The 15,649-nt window shown below is 39.5% G+C and overlaps 2 protein-coding genes across 3 annotated transcripts; one reads left to right on the forward strand and one right to left on the reverse strand.

Annotated features, from left to right (window-relative positions):
* Nucleotides 1–258: 258 nt before the first annotated feature.
* Nucleotides 259–7,405, reverse strand: ASPA (aspartoacylase). Of its 2 annotated transcripts, XM_065732009.1 has the most exons (7): nt 7,356–7,405; nt 5,437–5,699; nt 4,127–4,322; nt 3,056–3,149; nt 2,326–2,433; nt 1,322–1,431; nt 259–793 (listed from the first exon to the last, which is right to left on the reverse strand). In XM_065732009.1, the coding sequence occupies exons 2-7, from the start codon at nt 5,673–5,675 to the stop codon at nt 581–583; spliced, it is 960 nt and encodes a 319-aa protein (XP_065588081.1). In that variant the 5' UTR covers nt 5,676–5,699; nt 7,356–7,405; the 3' UTR covers nt 259–580. The 2 variants fall into 2 exon arrangements, with proteins under 2 accessions (XP_065588081.1, XP_065588080.1); XM_065732008.1 differs by lacking the exon at nt 7,356–7,405 and having other exon boundaries at nt 5,437–5,759.
* Nucleotides 7,406–8,815: 1,410 nt separating this feature from the next.
* On the forward strand, nt 8,816–13,064 carry SPATA22 (spermatogenesis associated 22). The gene is made up of 8 exons (XM_065732198.1): nt 8,816–8,858; nt 9,614–9,736; nt 10,403–10,457; nt 10,599–10,691; nt 11,084–11,438; nt 11,744–11,873; nt 12,381–12,478; nt 12,873–13,064. The coding sequence occupies exons 1-8, from the start codon at nt 8,816–8,818 to the stop codon at nt 13,062–13,064; spliced, it is 1,089 nt and encodes a 362-aa protein (XP_065588270.1).
* The last annotated feature ends 2,585 nt before the right edge of the window (nt 13,065–15,649 follow it).

The following is a 15,649-nucleotide window of genomic DNA, read 5'->3' on the forward strand; positions in this document are numbered from 1 at the left end:
CTCAGAAATCACATTCTTAGGTTATTCTTCTTAAGTACAAAGCCCAAGCAAACCCTAAGGCCGCCATTTCTGGGCAGAAGGCATTACTAACTCACATCCCCTCTCAGTGTTTCTTTCCCTCCAGCTTGTTTCCTTTGTCTTGCATTTTCTATGGCTCAGCTGGACAATGAATCTATGAACGGTTGGTTACTGGATGTTTTGGCTTAGCAAGTTAAAATGCTGTCATTTTTATATCACATAGCTGAGCTGATAAACTTTCTATGTAGTTCTGGATAGATGCTTTACAGCTACTCATCAGTGTACGTGGTGCATCGTTTAATCCTTTTATATAGCACGAATTATCAAAGTTCATAAAAATAATGTTCTTTGTATCTCTAGTAATCTATTAAAGCAAGTAAATAGAAGCCATAATTAGCATCATGACAGTATCTTATTACAATCTCTTTCATTTTAAAAGTTCTTAAAATGTTAATTAAATTAAAATTTTAAATTAGATGCTGAATTTATTTAGCCTGCGAAGAACTACCGAGCGGCGCTGGATTTCACAGAGAAGAAATCCACTTCTTGGATGGAAAAGCTTTTAAGAGGTGTTCTGGTCTACGAGTGAGGATCTGATGTGTTCTGCAGTGAGTTCTGTTTTAATTGTTTTTACAAAAGCTTGTTTCTTTTCGTAATATGCAGCTTCATTAATAAATGTTGGATAGACTGTACAGTCCCCTTTATATGCAATTACTTCTCCATCAAGAGTCAAAAATAGAGGGTCGCCATTGTTCAGTGGCTGCCAGTCTTGATCCTTAGGTAAAGAAAATAAATACAACACATTTACTTTCATTTTTTCTCAAAAGCTTTCATGTGCTCTCTAAAGTTATGCTCAGTAATTGTATTCCCCGCAGTTCATGGCAAAAGCTTAAAAATAATTCCTTTTAATTTTCATAACATAATTTAAGGACTTTGGCCCTCATTTTCAGGCTTCACTGGTGCAGCTGAACTAGAAGGAAAACATATGCTTGTGATGAATTAAAAACAGACTTTCACTTCAGAAATCAAAATGAGACTTACATTTTAGAATATCAGCTGTCCTATCCTGGCATTCTTTTCAGTTTTAGATTCAGAAGTGATTTCAGATTCAGTGAAAAATACCGCATGACCTCAGGCATGGAACTTACTATGGGGAAGGTCTGAAGGATTCGGTAAACCAGTTAGCAATAGTCTCATTTTAAATATCTAATTTATGATGAAAAATATACTGGAACGTAGCAGAAGCAACACAGCAATACTTAGAAACGGTGTATGAAAGCATGAAAGCTATTATAGAATTTACCTGCAGGTTAGGGTGAATAATAGCAATAACTTCATCATTTTTATTCCTGGGATAATCTACTTTCTCCATTATTTTATAAACCTCAATTGTACATGGTGGAAATTCTTTTCCTAGAAAGAATAAATGCAATTTAATGTCAACATGAACAACTGCTTGTTAGAAAGCTCATCGCATTCCTAATTCTCTGTAGAATAGCTTCAGTTATTGGGAGGTACATCGTCAGGATTTACATGCTAGTGATTAGCTCATACATCAGACAGATGTCTAGGGCCAGGTCTTTCTTCCCCTAGAATCCAAGCTGAAGAAAGATGATCTCGTCATGTATTGCATTTTGTTGCATTCAAAATCCTGATCTAAATTAGATCAGCAGTGCTAGATATGGCTTTTCGCAGTACACGTAGAAAGATATGTTCTGCAGATGAGTAAGTCGAGCACAGGCTTGTGTTTGGAGCCCGGCGTGGGATGGCGCCAGTGCTGCTTGATCCTTACCATTCCAGCACAACAATGTTCATTCTGGCACACGCAATGAAATTCTCTTCCTTCTGCATCCAAGCAGAACCCACTGACAAATGCACTCCAAAAGCATTTCCAACACCTATTCTTGTCAATATGCATCTTGGATTGTCCACAGATAAAAACGACACCTTACGAGATGTCCTGGCTATAATTTGAGATAACGCCCAGAAGACGTTAAGTTAAACTTCTTCAGTTATGTATGCCGTGTTCCCAGTGTACATACAACTGCAGAAATAGTTATTTAAAATCAAGTATACTTATCGAATTCTTGGAAAGGAGTAACATCCTTAGAGCTACCTCCCGAAGCTGTAGCAGGAGCTGTTCTCACCTCGTGCCACAGGTAAGGTGATGTATGAACTGCCCACCCCGCCCCCTGCAGCCCCTCAGTGTTACCTGTTTCAGTGCATGGAGCTGCAGTACAGCCTGCTTTTTGAACAAACACTCAAAATGGATGCACTGGGACATGACAGGAGCTTGTGTTACTCTACCTTCGTTAAAAAGGTGAACAAAATCGAGGCCATGTTTGACAATCTTCCTCATTTTGTCCAAAATATCAGCTCTAACAACACCTTGTGGCTGGGGCCCCACCTCCACACCTGTTTACAGATGAGGGAGATTGTTAAAATAGCCGTAATAGATTACACAGGAAAAATACATGTCTGATTGGGTCTGTGCTTTATGGTTAAGAAGGATTTTAAACTACAGTTATGTTATTTGGAAGGCAAATAGAAAACACAGCTCATGAATAAGGATCAGTTCAAAGAACCATGTAACCGTTTCTGATTGTGCTGCGAGGATGTCAGAGTCACTGTGCGTGTTATTTTCCCTCACTCTTTTTCTCACCTTTTCTTTCCCTGATGCATTTTAGAGAACTCATGAAAAGCAAATTTTTTAATTATTTTTTTTCCCTCCTGTGATTACGGTTTTGTTTCCATAAATGTAAACGCTGACAACTTCCATGCACAACGTCATTTTCTCCTTTACTGCATATTTTCTATTCCCCTTCCTGGCTAGCATCCCGTGCTTTGTATGCCAAATGACAGATGAGTGCTCCTCAGAAGAGAAAATCATAACCATATGATTCCGTAAATGCATTGTCAAACAAACAGCAATTAGTGATCAGAGCACACCGTGGAATGTAATGAACTGATCTGCAAACAGAAACATTTTTAAGTAATTTCTGGTAGGTTAAAAATGGTCTTTATCTTTCATATTTACCAACAGGATGTTTTGCTACAGATCGAGTTGTTGCATATTTCAAGTTAGGATGTTCAATCAGCAGAACAGGACAGCGTTCTGGAGCCAAAGCATTCTGTGGAGATTGTTTTAAAACGTTTTTGTTATGCAAATAGTTTAAAATGTTGCGCCACAAAAAGACTACTGATGCAGAAGTGATTTACACAATGCGTTCAATATGTTGCCTTTATTTCATGGTGCTCAAAGAAGTAGGACATCCTTAGAAAACACACAAAGCTCTGTTTGTTGGTCTCCTTTCCATTAACTCTTGCCAGGCATGGCCCAATGAACTTTGCTGTCTCTTAATATAACTGAACACAGTTCTCTTCTTAAAGTGCTAACAGGAAGAAAAAACCACTCCGCTGTGTTGCAGAATCTATCATCTAAATACTTTAAAGCAGATCTGCAGGCAGATTTTTTTTCTTATTGTTGTTATGCTTAGATGATCCTGTGTGGGCAGAGACTGCATTAAGCCTTTTCCTTTTCAGTCTTGTTTTAACAGAAAATCCCATTTCAGATCTTTTTTCCAGTCACTCATTTTCTAGGCCACCCGCACTCCTGCACTCTACCAGTATTCATCAGCTCCAGGAACAGCAGAATCGAACAGGTTTCAAAGACATATCACTGTTCCTATAAATAGTGATGGAGCATTTCTCATTACTTAATTCTATCATTTTTTCCACGTCTTCATTTCATAAAATTAATGTCTAACTATTTAGCATGCGTGACCCAAATTTATCCAAGTTCCTGACAGTGTGGCAGCAGATTAAATGACATCTATTTTCATAGATGTTATTCTAAACATTGCTCCCTGCACATCAATCTTACCACAGTCATTTCAATACACAGAGATTATGATGAGTTGAAATCTGAATTACCCGATATTATAATCATATTATTAAGTATCTCTGATTAAAAAAAAAAAATCAGTGATTAAACATTTAAAAGTTTTGCAGAATCAAAAATAGAATGTTCAAAGAAATGGCAAAATAATATATAGTAATACATTTCAAACAGTAATCTGTTTTAATAGTTCATTTAAAGCAGTTTTACCTTGATATAATGACACATTTGAATTGTAAAGTCATCCCTGGAGTTCTCAAGTATAAGGGTACCACCCATGTTAGCAGTGGTGTTGTGAAGATCAAAAATAAGGTCATAGGCATCATCACTACCTTTAGGACCAAATAAATGGTTGATTTCCTGAGCCCTTCTCACTTCATATGGAATATCTTCCACCACTGTCTTTCTGTTAATATTAGTACAAAGAAATCAATCAACTCAGTCCACGACTTTGCATTCAACAAAATATCCATATCCTTCTCTTTCATTTTACTTCCATAATTGCCTATTAAATTACCTGACTTAAAACATGATGCTTGTGCTGGAACAAGGTGAGTGTGACTGTTGGTGGAAAACAGGTCTCGCTGTTATGTATCTTGTGCAGAAAGGTATTACAATTCTTTTTAATCTGTTTTTTGCAATAGACTATGTACTTCTCTTAATTATTTGCATTTACTTCTAGTCCATACATCTCAACATTTCCCTCTGTGCAGAAAACTAATTCAAAATTTATCAGTAACTTCAGCCACCTTCAAGCCTGAGTTCATCCACTGACGAGGCATTGCGATACAGGTTCGTGCCCTTTTACCTTGGACCTCATTTACAAGCTCTTTCATAACCCGACTTCTCATGTTCTGCTCAGATTTTCTTACAGTCTGTTGATTCTAGTCCCGTGGGACCTCAAAGATTCTGCCACCTCAAATGCCTTCCCCCAGAATTTTAATGCTTCCAGTCTCGGGTACTAGGCTGAAGTGCCATGTAAGAAATGATCTTAGCCTAAGGAGTGTCTGAGGTCATCTGCTTCCTGTCTGTGGAGGGGACGTGTAAGTAAGCAATCAAAGAACAGCCTCAACGTTTCTGTCTTAAAAAAGCTCTTCATCTTTATATATAATATCCCACAACAAAACGGTTAGATGAAAAGCCAGATGAGAAGAATGAGAGAATTGCTTTGTGTTTTCATGTTTCATAACTGTATTCAGAAGAGCTCCAAGGCTGAATTGCACAAGAAGGCATGAGACATTGTCACTTTGCAACTCAAAACAGCAACTTAAGCTTACACAAACACAGCTATCCTCATACGAATTTAAGTGTCATGCGTTGGTTTGAGGCTCGTTCTACTAGCAAGTTTTAAAATGAAACAGCACACACAATTTTTGGGTAAAAGGTCAGTAATCTCAGTTATGTGACTGCCCAGATAACATAGAAGTGGAACCTACATCAGTGCTTCAATCTGGAGAGGAAGCTCCTTGCAAGTTTAAAAACAGAAAATTAAAACAACAGAAAAGCACAACTATTCTTACCCAAGATTATCAGGGTCAAAAACACGGTTCAGATCACAGTCAATGTACCTAGTACACTTCTTCACAGCTCTTGGGTTGGTGAGAAATGGTTTCACTTCCATTCCTGTTCTTTGAATCTCAGCTCCATTCTCTTGCCAGTGCTTGACCAAAAATATCCCTGATAACTCATTGCCATGAGTTCCTCCAAAGATAGCAACCCTTCTTACTGGAGGTTTTGGAGCCACACAACAGGAAGTCATGCTTTTCAGCAGCTTTCAGAACTGCTGAAAGCAAAAGGAAACAATGGTAAAGTAAAGCTCGTATCTCTGAAAGAAAAAAAAAAAAAGGAAGAAAGAAAGAAAGAAAGAAAGATTTTTCTTTTCTTTCAATAGGAGATTTTTTATGTCTGTTTTGGTCAGACGGGAATGAAAGAGAATTAACATTTCTCTAAGTTTCAGACTCCTGCTGCAAGGCGGGGCGTTGCTCGGCCGGCTCTCCTCCCTCTCCAGGAGCCCTCCCTTCATTTCCCATATTTAGTAATCCCCACAGTCTGTTACTGGTACTGTTATGCAGTTCAAAATTCAACTTCTCCAGGCAATCTCTATTAATATATGAGATAGAGGTACATACTGTGCTAATGAAGGTCTGTAAAAACTTGTTTAACACATACTTTAATAATGTACTTTAATAATGGCTGCTTTTCTCTTGTTGTTGCAACAAGTCTGTTCGTGTGTGCTTTAAGTTAAAAAAAAACAACAACCATTATGCTACACATGAGCAGAGTGCTTTCAAGTGAGTAAAACCAGTCCAATATGAATTATATCTTGGCTCTAGATCAACACACAATGCTGAGGCATCAAGGACTTTCATCTAAAGGAGCACCAGCGCCTGAGTTCCTCAAAGCACGCCATTGCTTGTGTGACCTTTCAGACTATCACAAGAACGCTGCTTAGGAGCATCAGCTGAAGTTAAAGTGCAATTTAATTTAGCTGCAATTTACCTGGTGTTCCTGGCTCCTGGGACCTGCTAACACAGACCACTATGAAATGGGTACAACTTAATGATGACCCTTCTTATTTCTTTAGCCCCTTTCAAAAAAAAAAAAAAAAAAAAAAAAAACAAAGGGAAATCGATGCAGATCACAATGGGACAAAAGTTGTGTCCTTCCCTGAGAAAAAGCTTAGCCAAGAACCTGACTTCTTCCATTCCAGAAAGCATTCAGATAGGTTTTCTGAACCAAAACTCGAGCTAAACAGCAGCCACAGCTTCTGTTGTGAGGACTGAAACATTTAGAATAAATAAACACACCGTTTTACTGATATAGACGACAGAATTGTTGAAAATTGGTGTCCGGCACACAATGTATACGTAAAAATGTCACACTGTAGGGGAATCAGGCACATCTGTTGAATATACCCCAGTGACACAGAGTCTTGGCGAGCGTCTGCCTTGGGTCTCATAACCCCGTTTGATAGACCCTGTGTGTGCAGAAACAGAGCCAAACGTGGGATTTACCCAGCCACATTCTGCCAGGAATACATTTCCTACAAACGCTGCTCTCTACATCGCACCGTATGCCCGAAGCTTGCTGAACCTCACAGCGAGTTAATACAGACTGAGCGTTCGCTTTAAGTCCGCTGTACTCCTGTTGTCCTTTAGGCTGTTCAGCCGTAGTAAGTCACGTATTAAACAAAGCAGCAGAGCTGTGTTTTACAGCAGAGGACAGTCTGCACCGTCCTTTGACCCCGGTCCTTCGGCAGAGGTGGCAGAGCACCACGCTGCGAGTCGTGCTCTGTTGAACTTAAACACCACAGCAGTTTGAAGAGTAAACTGCAGCTCCGCAGTGCTGGGATCGCTATCCCGCACCGCCAGCAGCGCTGGGACGGTGACCATCCCTCACAAAAACCCCAAAGGAGACACAGAGAGCGTTGTGCACTCACCTCACTTAACATGCACGGAGTTTGCCTCCGGAGCGCTCTCACAGGGCGGACACAGCGCATTTCCAAACACGAGGTTTGGAACGAAAGCCATGGAGGCTTCTTTTATACCCTTGGAGCAATGTAACGCGCGGACAGCGTTAACTCCTGGTCTGCCAGCACATCACGGCGGCACGTGGCACAGTGCACAAGTGTTCTCCCTTTGCATTCATTTTTTCATTCCCGTTTTCCCCGCTAAGCAGGAGCATATTCAGCTCATCAGGAACCCAGCACTGATCTGACGTGCTGCTTTATTTATGCTGAACGTTTTGACTCGGCTTATCCCCGAGAAGCGGGAAACGTAACGCCTATCAGGGACATCGCTGCACGAGGCACTGTTAAAAACTCCAAAGCCAGCAACGTGCGGGTTAAACACGCACACGTGGGAACCGATCAGCAACCGCGTGTCTGGAAACAGCGGTGCAGAAAGCCCAGGCCGTGCTGAACAGCGCGAAGATGCTTTCGTTTGCCCCGGTGCTCGTGCTCGTGCTCACACAGCGCTGACGTTCTGCGCGCTCACGAGCGCCCTCTCGCGGCCACCGGCAGCTGCAGCGTTTTCCCGCCCTTTTCTCACCTCGCACCTGAGTGAGGGCGGGGCGGTTGGGGCCGTTATTTGTGGGTGGGTTCTGCTCAGCTCTGCTCAATCGGTCTGTGGGTGCTGCTGTGTGTGAAGCAGTGCACGGGTGTGGGCTGGTGTCTCCTGCTCCCTCTCTTGTTTCACTTTTCCTTGCACAAACTTTTAGCTCAGGGCTGTGCTTTGCTCGCTTTCAAGAGAAGGTGAACTAATGCGGTCTTGTGCAGCGCAAAAGTTGGGCTGTGATGTCAGATGTGCGCTGTTTGCTGGTGCCTGTTAGGCTTTATAGTGCTAGCTGTGCATTTTAACAGCAGCCAGGTAACTGCAATGAGCTGGGAGCAGCTGCAGTGCTGCCTCAGTGCACGTAATGTGCACTGCGGACTTGAAGAGCGAGCTGGTTCTGCTGTGGTGGGGATTAATTCTTAAAACCAGACATGCAGGCTGCTGACTTTGATGCTGTGAGGCTTGCAGCAGCTTGCAGAGCATCCCTAACTGGCTGAGCGATGCATGGGTGCTCACTGTAAAAGCAGAGGAATCAGGATGTGCATGTGCTGTGCTGCCTGTGTTTGCATGCGAGCTGTGGCAGTGAGGGCGGCTGATGTGCAATGTGTTTCCTCTGTGAGGAAATCAGTCGAAGGGTTTTAGGTCTGTGGAGAAAGCGCAGAAGGAAGTTTTAAGGTCTCTGATGCATGCAGCAGCTGAAACGAAGAGCTAAGACAGACTGCCATAAGGTTGCGTGTAGTTGGAATGTGTTTATGGCATTCGTTAGCTGACTTTCCCTTTGCCTGCCTTCCGTACAGTGAACACGGGGTAACCGATACAGTGCTGCCTATTGAAGCCCAGCACAGACATGAAAAGGAGTTTGGCTGATGCTTCAACTCGCAGCACAGCAGGTACTATCCATTCTGTTGCACTTTGCAGCTTATTCATCATTATGCTTGTATCCTACAACCCATTTCACAAGTAGACTTGTATGGATTTAACAGTTGAGGGAACTGGGCTTGTTGAGCTCGGAGAAGAGAAGGCTCCAGGAGACCTCACTGTGACCTTCCAGTACTTGGAGGGAGCGTATAAACAGGAGGGGGGACAATTATTTACATGGGTTGATAGTGGTAGGACAAGGGGGAATGGTTTTAAACTAAGATGGGTGATTCAGGTTAGATGTTAGGAGGAAGCTTTTCTTACAGAAGGTGGTGATGTACGGGAACAGGTTGCCCAGAATGGTTGTGGATGCCCTGTCCCTGCAGGCATTGAAGGCAAGGCTGGATGTGGCTCTGGGCAGCCTGCTGTAGTGGCTGGTGACCCCCCCCCGGCAGGAGGTTTGAAACTACGTGATCTTTGAGGTCCTTTTCAACCCAGGCCATTCTATGATTCTATGGTTTCTACGTTATTACAGCACAGCGTGAAGTTTGGGAGGCATGGGGGGGCTGGTAATGAAGTAAAATGTATAACTTGCAGACTAATTTGCAGGATAACGGGCTGAACCCTGTGAGGCAAAGGCTGGGTTATGCTGTGTGCTCATGGACTGTAATTCCAGTGGGTGATGTAAATAAAAGAATTGTTAGATAATCTGTATTTACGTATTTTAAGTACAGTTTGCATACGCTCATCGTGCTGCTATGGTGTTATGATGCGACCTTTATTTTAGGTTGTTTGCCTGTGCCTCTCTTCAACCAGAAAAAGAGAAACAGGCAGCCCCTCACTTCCAACCCACTTAAGGATGAGCCAGGTTCTAGTTCTGCTACTCATGACTTTTCTCCCACATCGCTGGGTAATTAAGATGTGCATATTGTTGATGGTTCTAAATCAAATTAAATGTTAATTTTATGCTTATATTAGATTAGATATTGTCCTTATCAAGAACTATATGCATCCTCTATTTCTGAAAAGCCCATTATTTAAAACATGTCCTCCAGGAAGTTTCTTTCTGTGCTGTACAATTGAGCTTTTTTTACTTCATGCCTAGAGGGAGGTCAACTCTTTGTGTGCTGCGGAATGAAGTAGCACTGACATTTAAATAGTCTCTGGATTTCTGACCTTTTGTTTTCAGTTGATTTCAATCAAAATTCAAGGCCCGTATTACAAGAAGAAACACAAGATGCCTTTCTTGTAATTGAGAAGAGAACAACTTCAAATTGTACTTGGAAAGAATGATGCCATATTCAATCATTATCATTTTCATTATGTTTTTCTTGTAATAAAAATGTCTCTGTGCTAGTAGGAAAACAATATCTAGGAAAGCAGACTTCTTGTTGCCTTGTAATTACAGATATCAAAAAACACATTCTTTCCTTTTCTCTTTTTTTCCTCCCCCCTTCCCTCACCTTCCTGAGACTATTTGTGGAACATTAGGTTCTGTAGGGCCCTGAGTAGACTTGGTACCTTTGGATGGTTTCTGCTTGTATCCATATTCAATCTCTTGCCTTTTGGGAATTAGGGTGGGGAGCTGCAAACCCTGAAGGAGACAAACTACAGAGAGCAGTGAACGATGGGTATGTAAAAGTGGATTATTTCTTGTATATCGGGTTTATATTTGGCACTCTCAATTTGTTTTACAAACTATGGACTGTCAGCCCATCTGAAAACAAAGCTGCTACTATGTCACTGATATTTTAACTTTTCTTTGAAAGCAGAGCAGATGATCACATGGCTCCTTCCCCTATGAAATCACCAAATGCATCAAAGCCCAATTTAGCCAATGCTAGAAAAAACTTGTATGCCTACAGGTTAGTGAAAACGTTAAATTTCATTATCTTTAACCAAAATTATTCTTACACGAGAGTACATTTCATTGTATACTCTAATGGCATTCAGAAACACCCTTTTAATTTTCAGGTAATCATTGTAGTCCTAAATAATTACATTCTGCTTATGAGATGAAATGCAACATCAATTCCCGTGCAACTAAACCTAATTCTTAAGGATTTAAGCAAACATGTAATGGCTGCCCTGTATATGGATAAATTTAAGTGTATGCTCAGATGTTTATTTGAATCTAAATAGGTATCAGCTTCTTAAAGCTAAAACAATACATACTGCTTCTGTATACTGTAATTGCTTATTTGAGTATTCAGGGTAGATATTGTGGTACTGAATTATATTTTATGTTGCACAGCAGAGCAGAAGAGAAGGCTCCCGATACAAAAATGTGGAACAGAAATGAGTGTACCCCTGCAAGTAACAGGACAGGTTCAATATCTGGTAGTGGAACTACTCAGAAGTTTGAGAACCATTCAAATAATTGGAAAACTGTTCAGCAGAAGAAAATACCTGATAACTCTAATTCATCTCAGCATGTCAAAGCAACAGAAACTAGCCAAACATGTTCCTCTAAAGGGCAGTGGCCAGTGAAACCTAATGCTGCATCAAGGAATCTGCAGGATTACGGTCTGGCATATAAATTTAACAGCAATAGTCAGCAAAATAACATGAATGAAAAGCAGTTTGATTGTGTTCCAGAAGACAAAAGTCAGGTAAACTTATGAAGACACAATAGGAAGATACAATGAAGAAAACTTTAAAGAAAACTGAGGATGTATGAGGTTTCTGTCAGTCCTAGCTGCCTTAACAAACCCTTAAGCTGAAAAAGTAGAACTGAGATTTGCATATTTTAACGACCTCCAGTCCTCAGCATGATCATAAAAACTGGGAGGGGGTTATGTGCAGTCTCTGAACAAATACTTTAAATATTGCATATATAATAATACGTGAACATCTACATGCTTTGAAAGTCTTCAAGTGCATATCTCTAACTTGAGTTTTCATCTTCCCCTGAAAGGATATTTCATCATTTCAATTGAAACTTAAAGAAAAAAGGAATTCTTTGCGAATCATATCTGCAGTCATTGAAAGTATGAAGCACTGGAGCCAATATACTTACAAAACTGCACTATTGTTTGAAGTTTTAGGTAAGCATGGAGTGCTTCTAAAGGAAGGTGACTGTGTTTCACTTGGCATTTTAACTGACAGTATCTGAGAAGTGAACGTGGTAAAAGACAATAGAAATGACTAGACTCATTATCTTAAGATTAATAAAAGATGCAGTGTAATGACATCTCAGAAATGAGAAAGATATTTGTAATGTTTAATGCTGATTGGCACATGAGGATCAGTATAACTTAGAGAATTGTGTTTTGCTCTGGTTAACAAGGAAATAACCCATTTACTGTGACAATCATGAAAATAATGTTTTGTCACTCCAGTTAGGCAGATTTCGTATACAATTTTACTATTAGAAGAGTATGTGGAGCCCATAATATATTGGAACTTCAGGGGCTGTCAGCACAAGTTGTGACAGGAAACTGATGCTGATACACCTTTGTGCTTTGGTGTAGAAAACGTTGTCATGATATCTTTATCATATTTTGTACTGCTGTGATGTTTACATCGTGGTTTGGTTTTGTTACGTGTTGTAGGCACGCTTGATTCTGCAGTCACATCTGGAGCACATGGAGCCAAGAATTTCCTTTTGAGAGATGGAAAGGAGACCCTGCCTTGCGTTTTCTATGAAATTGTAAGTATTCCCAATCCTGCACATGACAAAGACACCACTGCATACAATGCCTTTTAAGAAGTTAATAATACATCAATCTGATAAAACAGAAAATTGTTTTGTAAAGGGAAGGCTGGGTGCTTATACCTTATTGTTCCCAAACTGGTGTAGAGCAATAATGCAGCCACTATTTAGGCATCCTCAGAACCTCAGTTTCACCAGAAATATTGAAGATGCAGCTGGGGCTTTCAGTTCAGCTCCTAAGTAGTTGATAACAGCAAAAAAAGATTATGTAAATTCCTTTTGTGTTTGATACAGTTTCCAGAAATCCACCATTAACTAGCAAGCAGGCATTTGGAAGACTGTCATGTTAGAAAGGTGACAGAAATTTTTTTTTATTGTGCTTTTGTTGAAGGATCGTGAGCTTCCAAGATTAATTAGAGGTCGTGTGCACAGATGCATGGGAAACTATGATGCAAAAAGGAATATTTTCAAGTGTGTCTCTGTAAGACCAGCAACTATTCCAGAACAAAACACTTTCCAAGAATTTGTTAAAGTTGCAGATGCTGAGATGACAGCATATGTAAAAAGAATGAATGAAATTTAAATGTAAAAGTTGTTGTATAAAATTCATTTTCCAAAAGTAATGCTGAAAATGTGATTAAATAATTGAAAATATTACTGTTATCCAAAAAATGTTAAGAATAGCATTTTGTTTCCACTGTCACTTTCATAGTTTATTTTTATCTGTGCAATAACAGGTTTTGTTATATAGTTCATTAGATTTCACTGGAGAAATTCTGAATTAAAATGTTGTTTATATGTATGTAAATTATTTACATGATCTGTTCCTGCTTAGCTAGAGTGAGCCCAATTCTGTTCTCTTGGAAAGGAATGGACTGTTTACTGAATTTTATTTAAAAGCAAACAAAAAAAACCGTCCATGGATTTTTTCCACTCTGAAAACTGCAAGGAGTACTCCACTCATATTTCTTTTGTCTGTTATCCCAAGTGTTTGCATCATTAAAAGCAGACCAGGTTGATTAGTGATCTTCTATCTCTCCCAGTCACAGAAGAAAAGACTTAAAACTATCTTTCTTTGAGGCAGAAGGAGAAATGAGGCAGTCACAGGTGGCTAATGAGAATAAAAATGGTGTCTCCTTTTTGGAGATGCCTCAATTTTTTTGAGCATTTCTCAGGGGATCAGACACACGATTCTCTGAGACAGCTTTTCTCATACTACTTACTATACATACTATTTTCCCCTCTTGGTTTGGTGTGGATTTTTGTTTGTTTTCATAAAAACAAGCAATCAGTCTAGACCTTTACAAACAATTTGCTGAAAGTGAAATTCTAAGTTCTGTAATACTTGGCCACAGAGACTTGATTCTGACAGTAGTTCAAGTGTCTTCACCCATCTAATCTTTACCCATACTAACTCAGGATGACCTTTGCTTCTTATCTTCAATTGTTGGAAATACCTTCAGTACCTATTTCAAAATGTTGACTTGTGGTGAGTGTTTGGTCGAAGTTTAGAAGCTAACAAAGATCAGCAAAGCTCTTTGTGTAACTTCAATTAAAATTGTTCTTTGTTAGGAAGTAAGATATTATTTCCCACTTCAGTTCCATTTTCCTTTAAATAACAACAGGTGTAAAAGCTCTTCTAGTAACAAACATAACAGATGTGGCAAAAAGATTTCACAGGATACAACTGTATATATTTGGTATTCATGTGGTTCCCATTGACATGCTATCTAATTACACTTTTCTTTAAAAATGATTAATCATTATAACACTTGTTTAAATGAGCAGCATACCCTGAAGCTGTAGGAATGTTGTTCAAGGACACATAGGAAGTTGGAAAGAAATGATTACTTGAACACACAACTTCCTTGCCTTTGCCATAGGAACATCTTGTGAAGGAATGTCCACATACATATTTGTGTCTTTGCCTTCAAATGTTAACTTTCACAGATTACTCCTGTTGTTTCTACTTCCTTTTCCCCTTATTTCAACACTTTGTTCCAAATCTGTTGGGATTTGGGTTTTCTTTTTTTGTTAATGATAAGAAAATAGTGAACAGTGATTTTTTTTTCAAATTTTTTATTATACAGTGTTGGCAATTGGAAATTTCACATTTAAAATAATTGAAATATTGTATCCAACAAGTCAAATACAGAAAACAATTAATATTCTAAAAAGGAGCCAGCTAGTCAATGCAGAAACACATTAATGGAAAATACAGCTTTTAGTTACACTTAAAAAATTATATATTTAGAATAAAACTTGAACCTGATCCCATAAATTGTTTGACTTTTGACAAGAAAATGCTTTACACAGTTCAACTTGCAGACAGTCTTTATTTTTAAAAGTGATCTGTCAGTGTTAGCATACGTATTGTTAGCAACACCCTACTAAATCTGTCAGTTGAGGAGCTAAAGCATATGCTTTACTGTGGTAAGGATCCCTTGCCTTCTCTCTCTTCTGTGCTAAGCTGGTTTTGAGCATGGATAGTTTTGCCTATGTGGTTGCAGGGGTCATAAACATACACCTGATTTCCTTAATACATGATAAAATCTTAACAGAATTTCCAGATGGAAGCATTAGTTTAATTCATAGTAAGAAGTAGAGCTCGGCAGTGCTCACAACAGAAGGGGCTGAGTTTAAAGATTTGAAGTGCTGTAAATTGTAGAACTCCATTAAAACAGTAAGTTAAAATTACAAAGGAAGTTTGAACTATGGGACCAGGACTGCGAGCGTGTGTGTGTGAACATCACACAGGTGCTGTAGTCCTAGTGAACTGGGTTGAATGATGGTTGCAGTTCTGCACGTGTGAAAGTTAACGAGCGCTGACAGGAATCGATTTTGTGTCTAGTAGGTGTGTCACGGATGATAAGGAAAATTTAGAATAATTTTACTTTCAGTGTTCAGATCCTTGTGGTTTTTTTCACACTAACAAATCACTTTTCTAGTGGAACATTAAGTGACAGTCTTAAACATTACACAAAACAGAAGAACCCTACATAATACAGTTTATACACATTACACGTTTCAGTTGTTGATTCTTTTTAACCATACTGATCCTGTCTTGTCTAATGGTTCTAGAGTAAAGGCACAGGTTGGTTAGGAAAGAAAAGCCTGCATCTCTGTCTCTCTCTACTTTGTGGTGATTTTCTTTTTACTTGTTGATTG

Source organism: Cyrtonyx montezumae, unplaced genomic scaffold (genome assembly GCF_038088225.1).
Source record: "Cyrtonyx montezumae isolate F1298 unplaced genomic scaffold, pur_monq_1.0 scaffold_15, whole genome shotgun sequence".
NCBI lineage: Eukaryota > Metazoa > Chordata > Aves > Galliformes > Odontophoridae > Cyrtonyx > Cyrtonyx montezumae.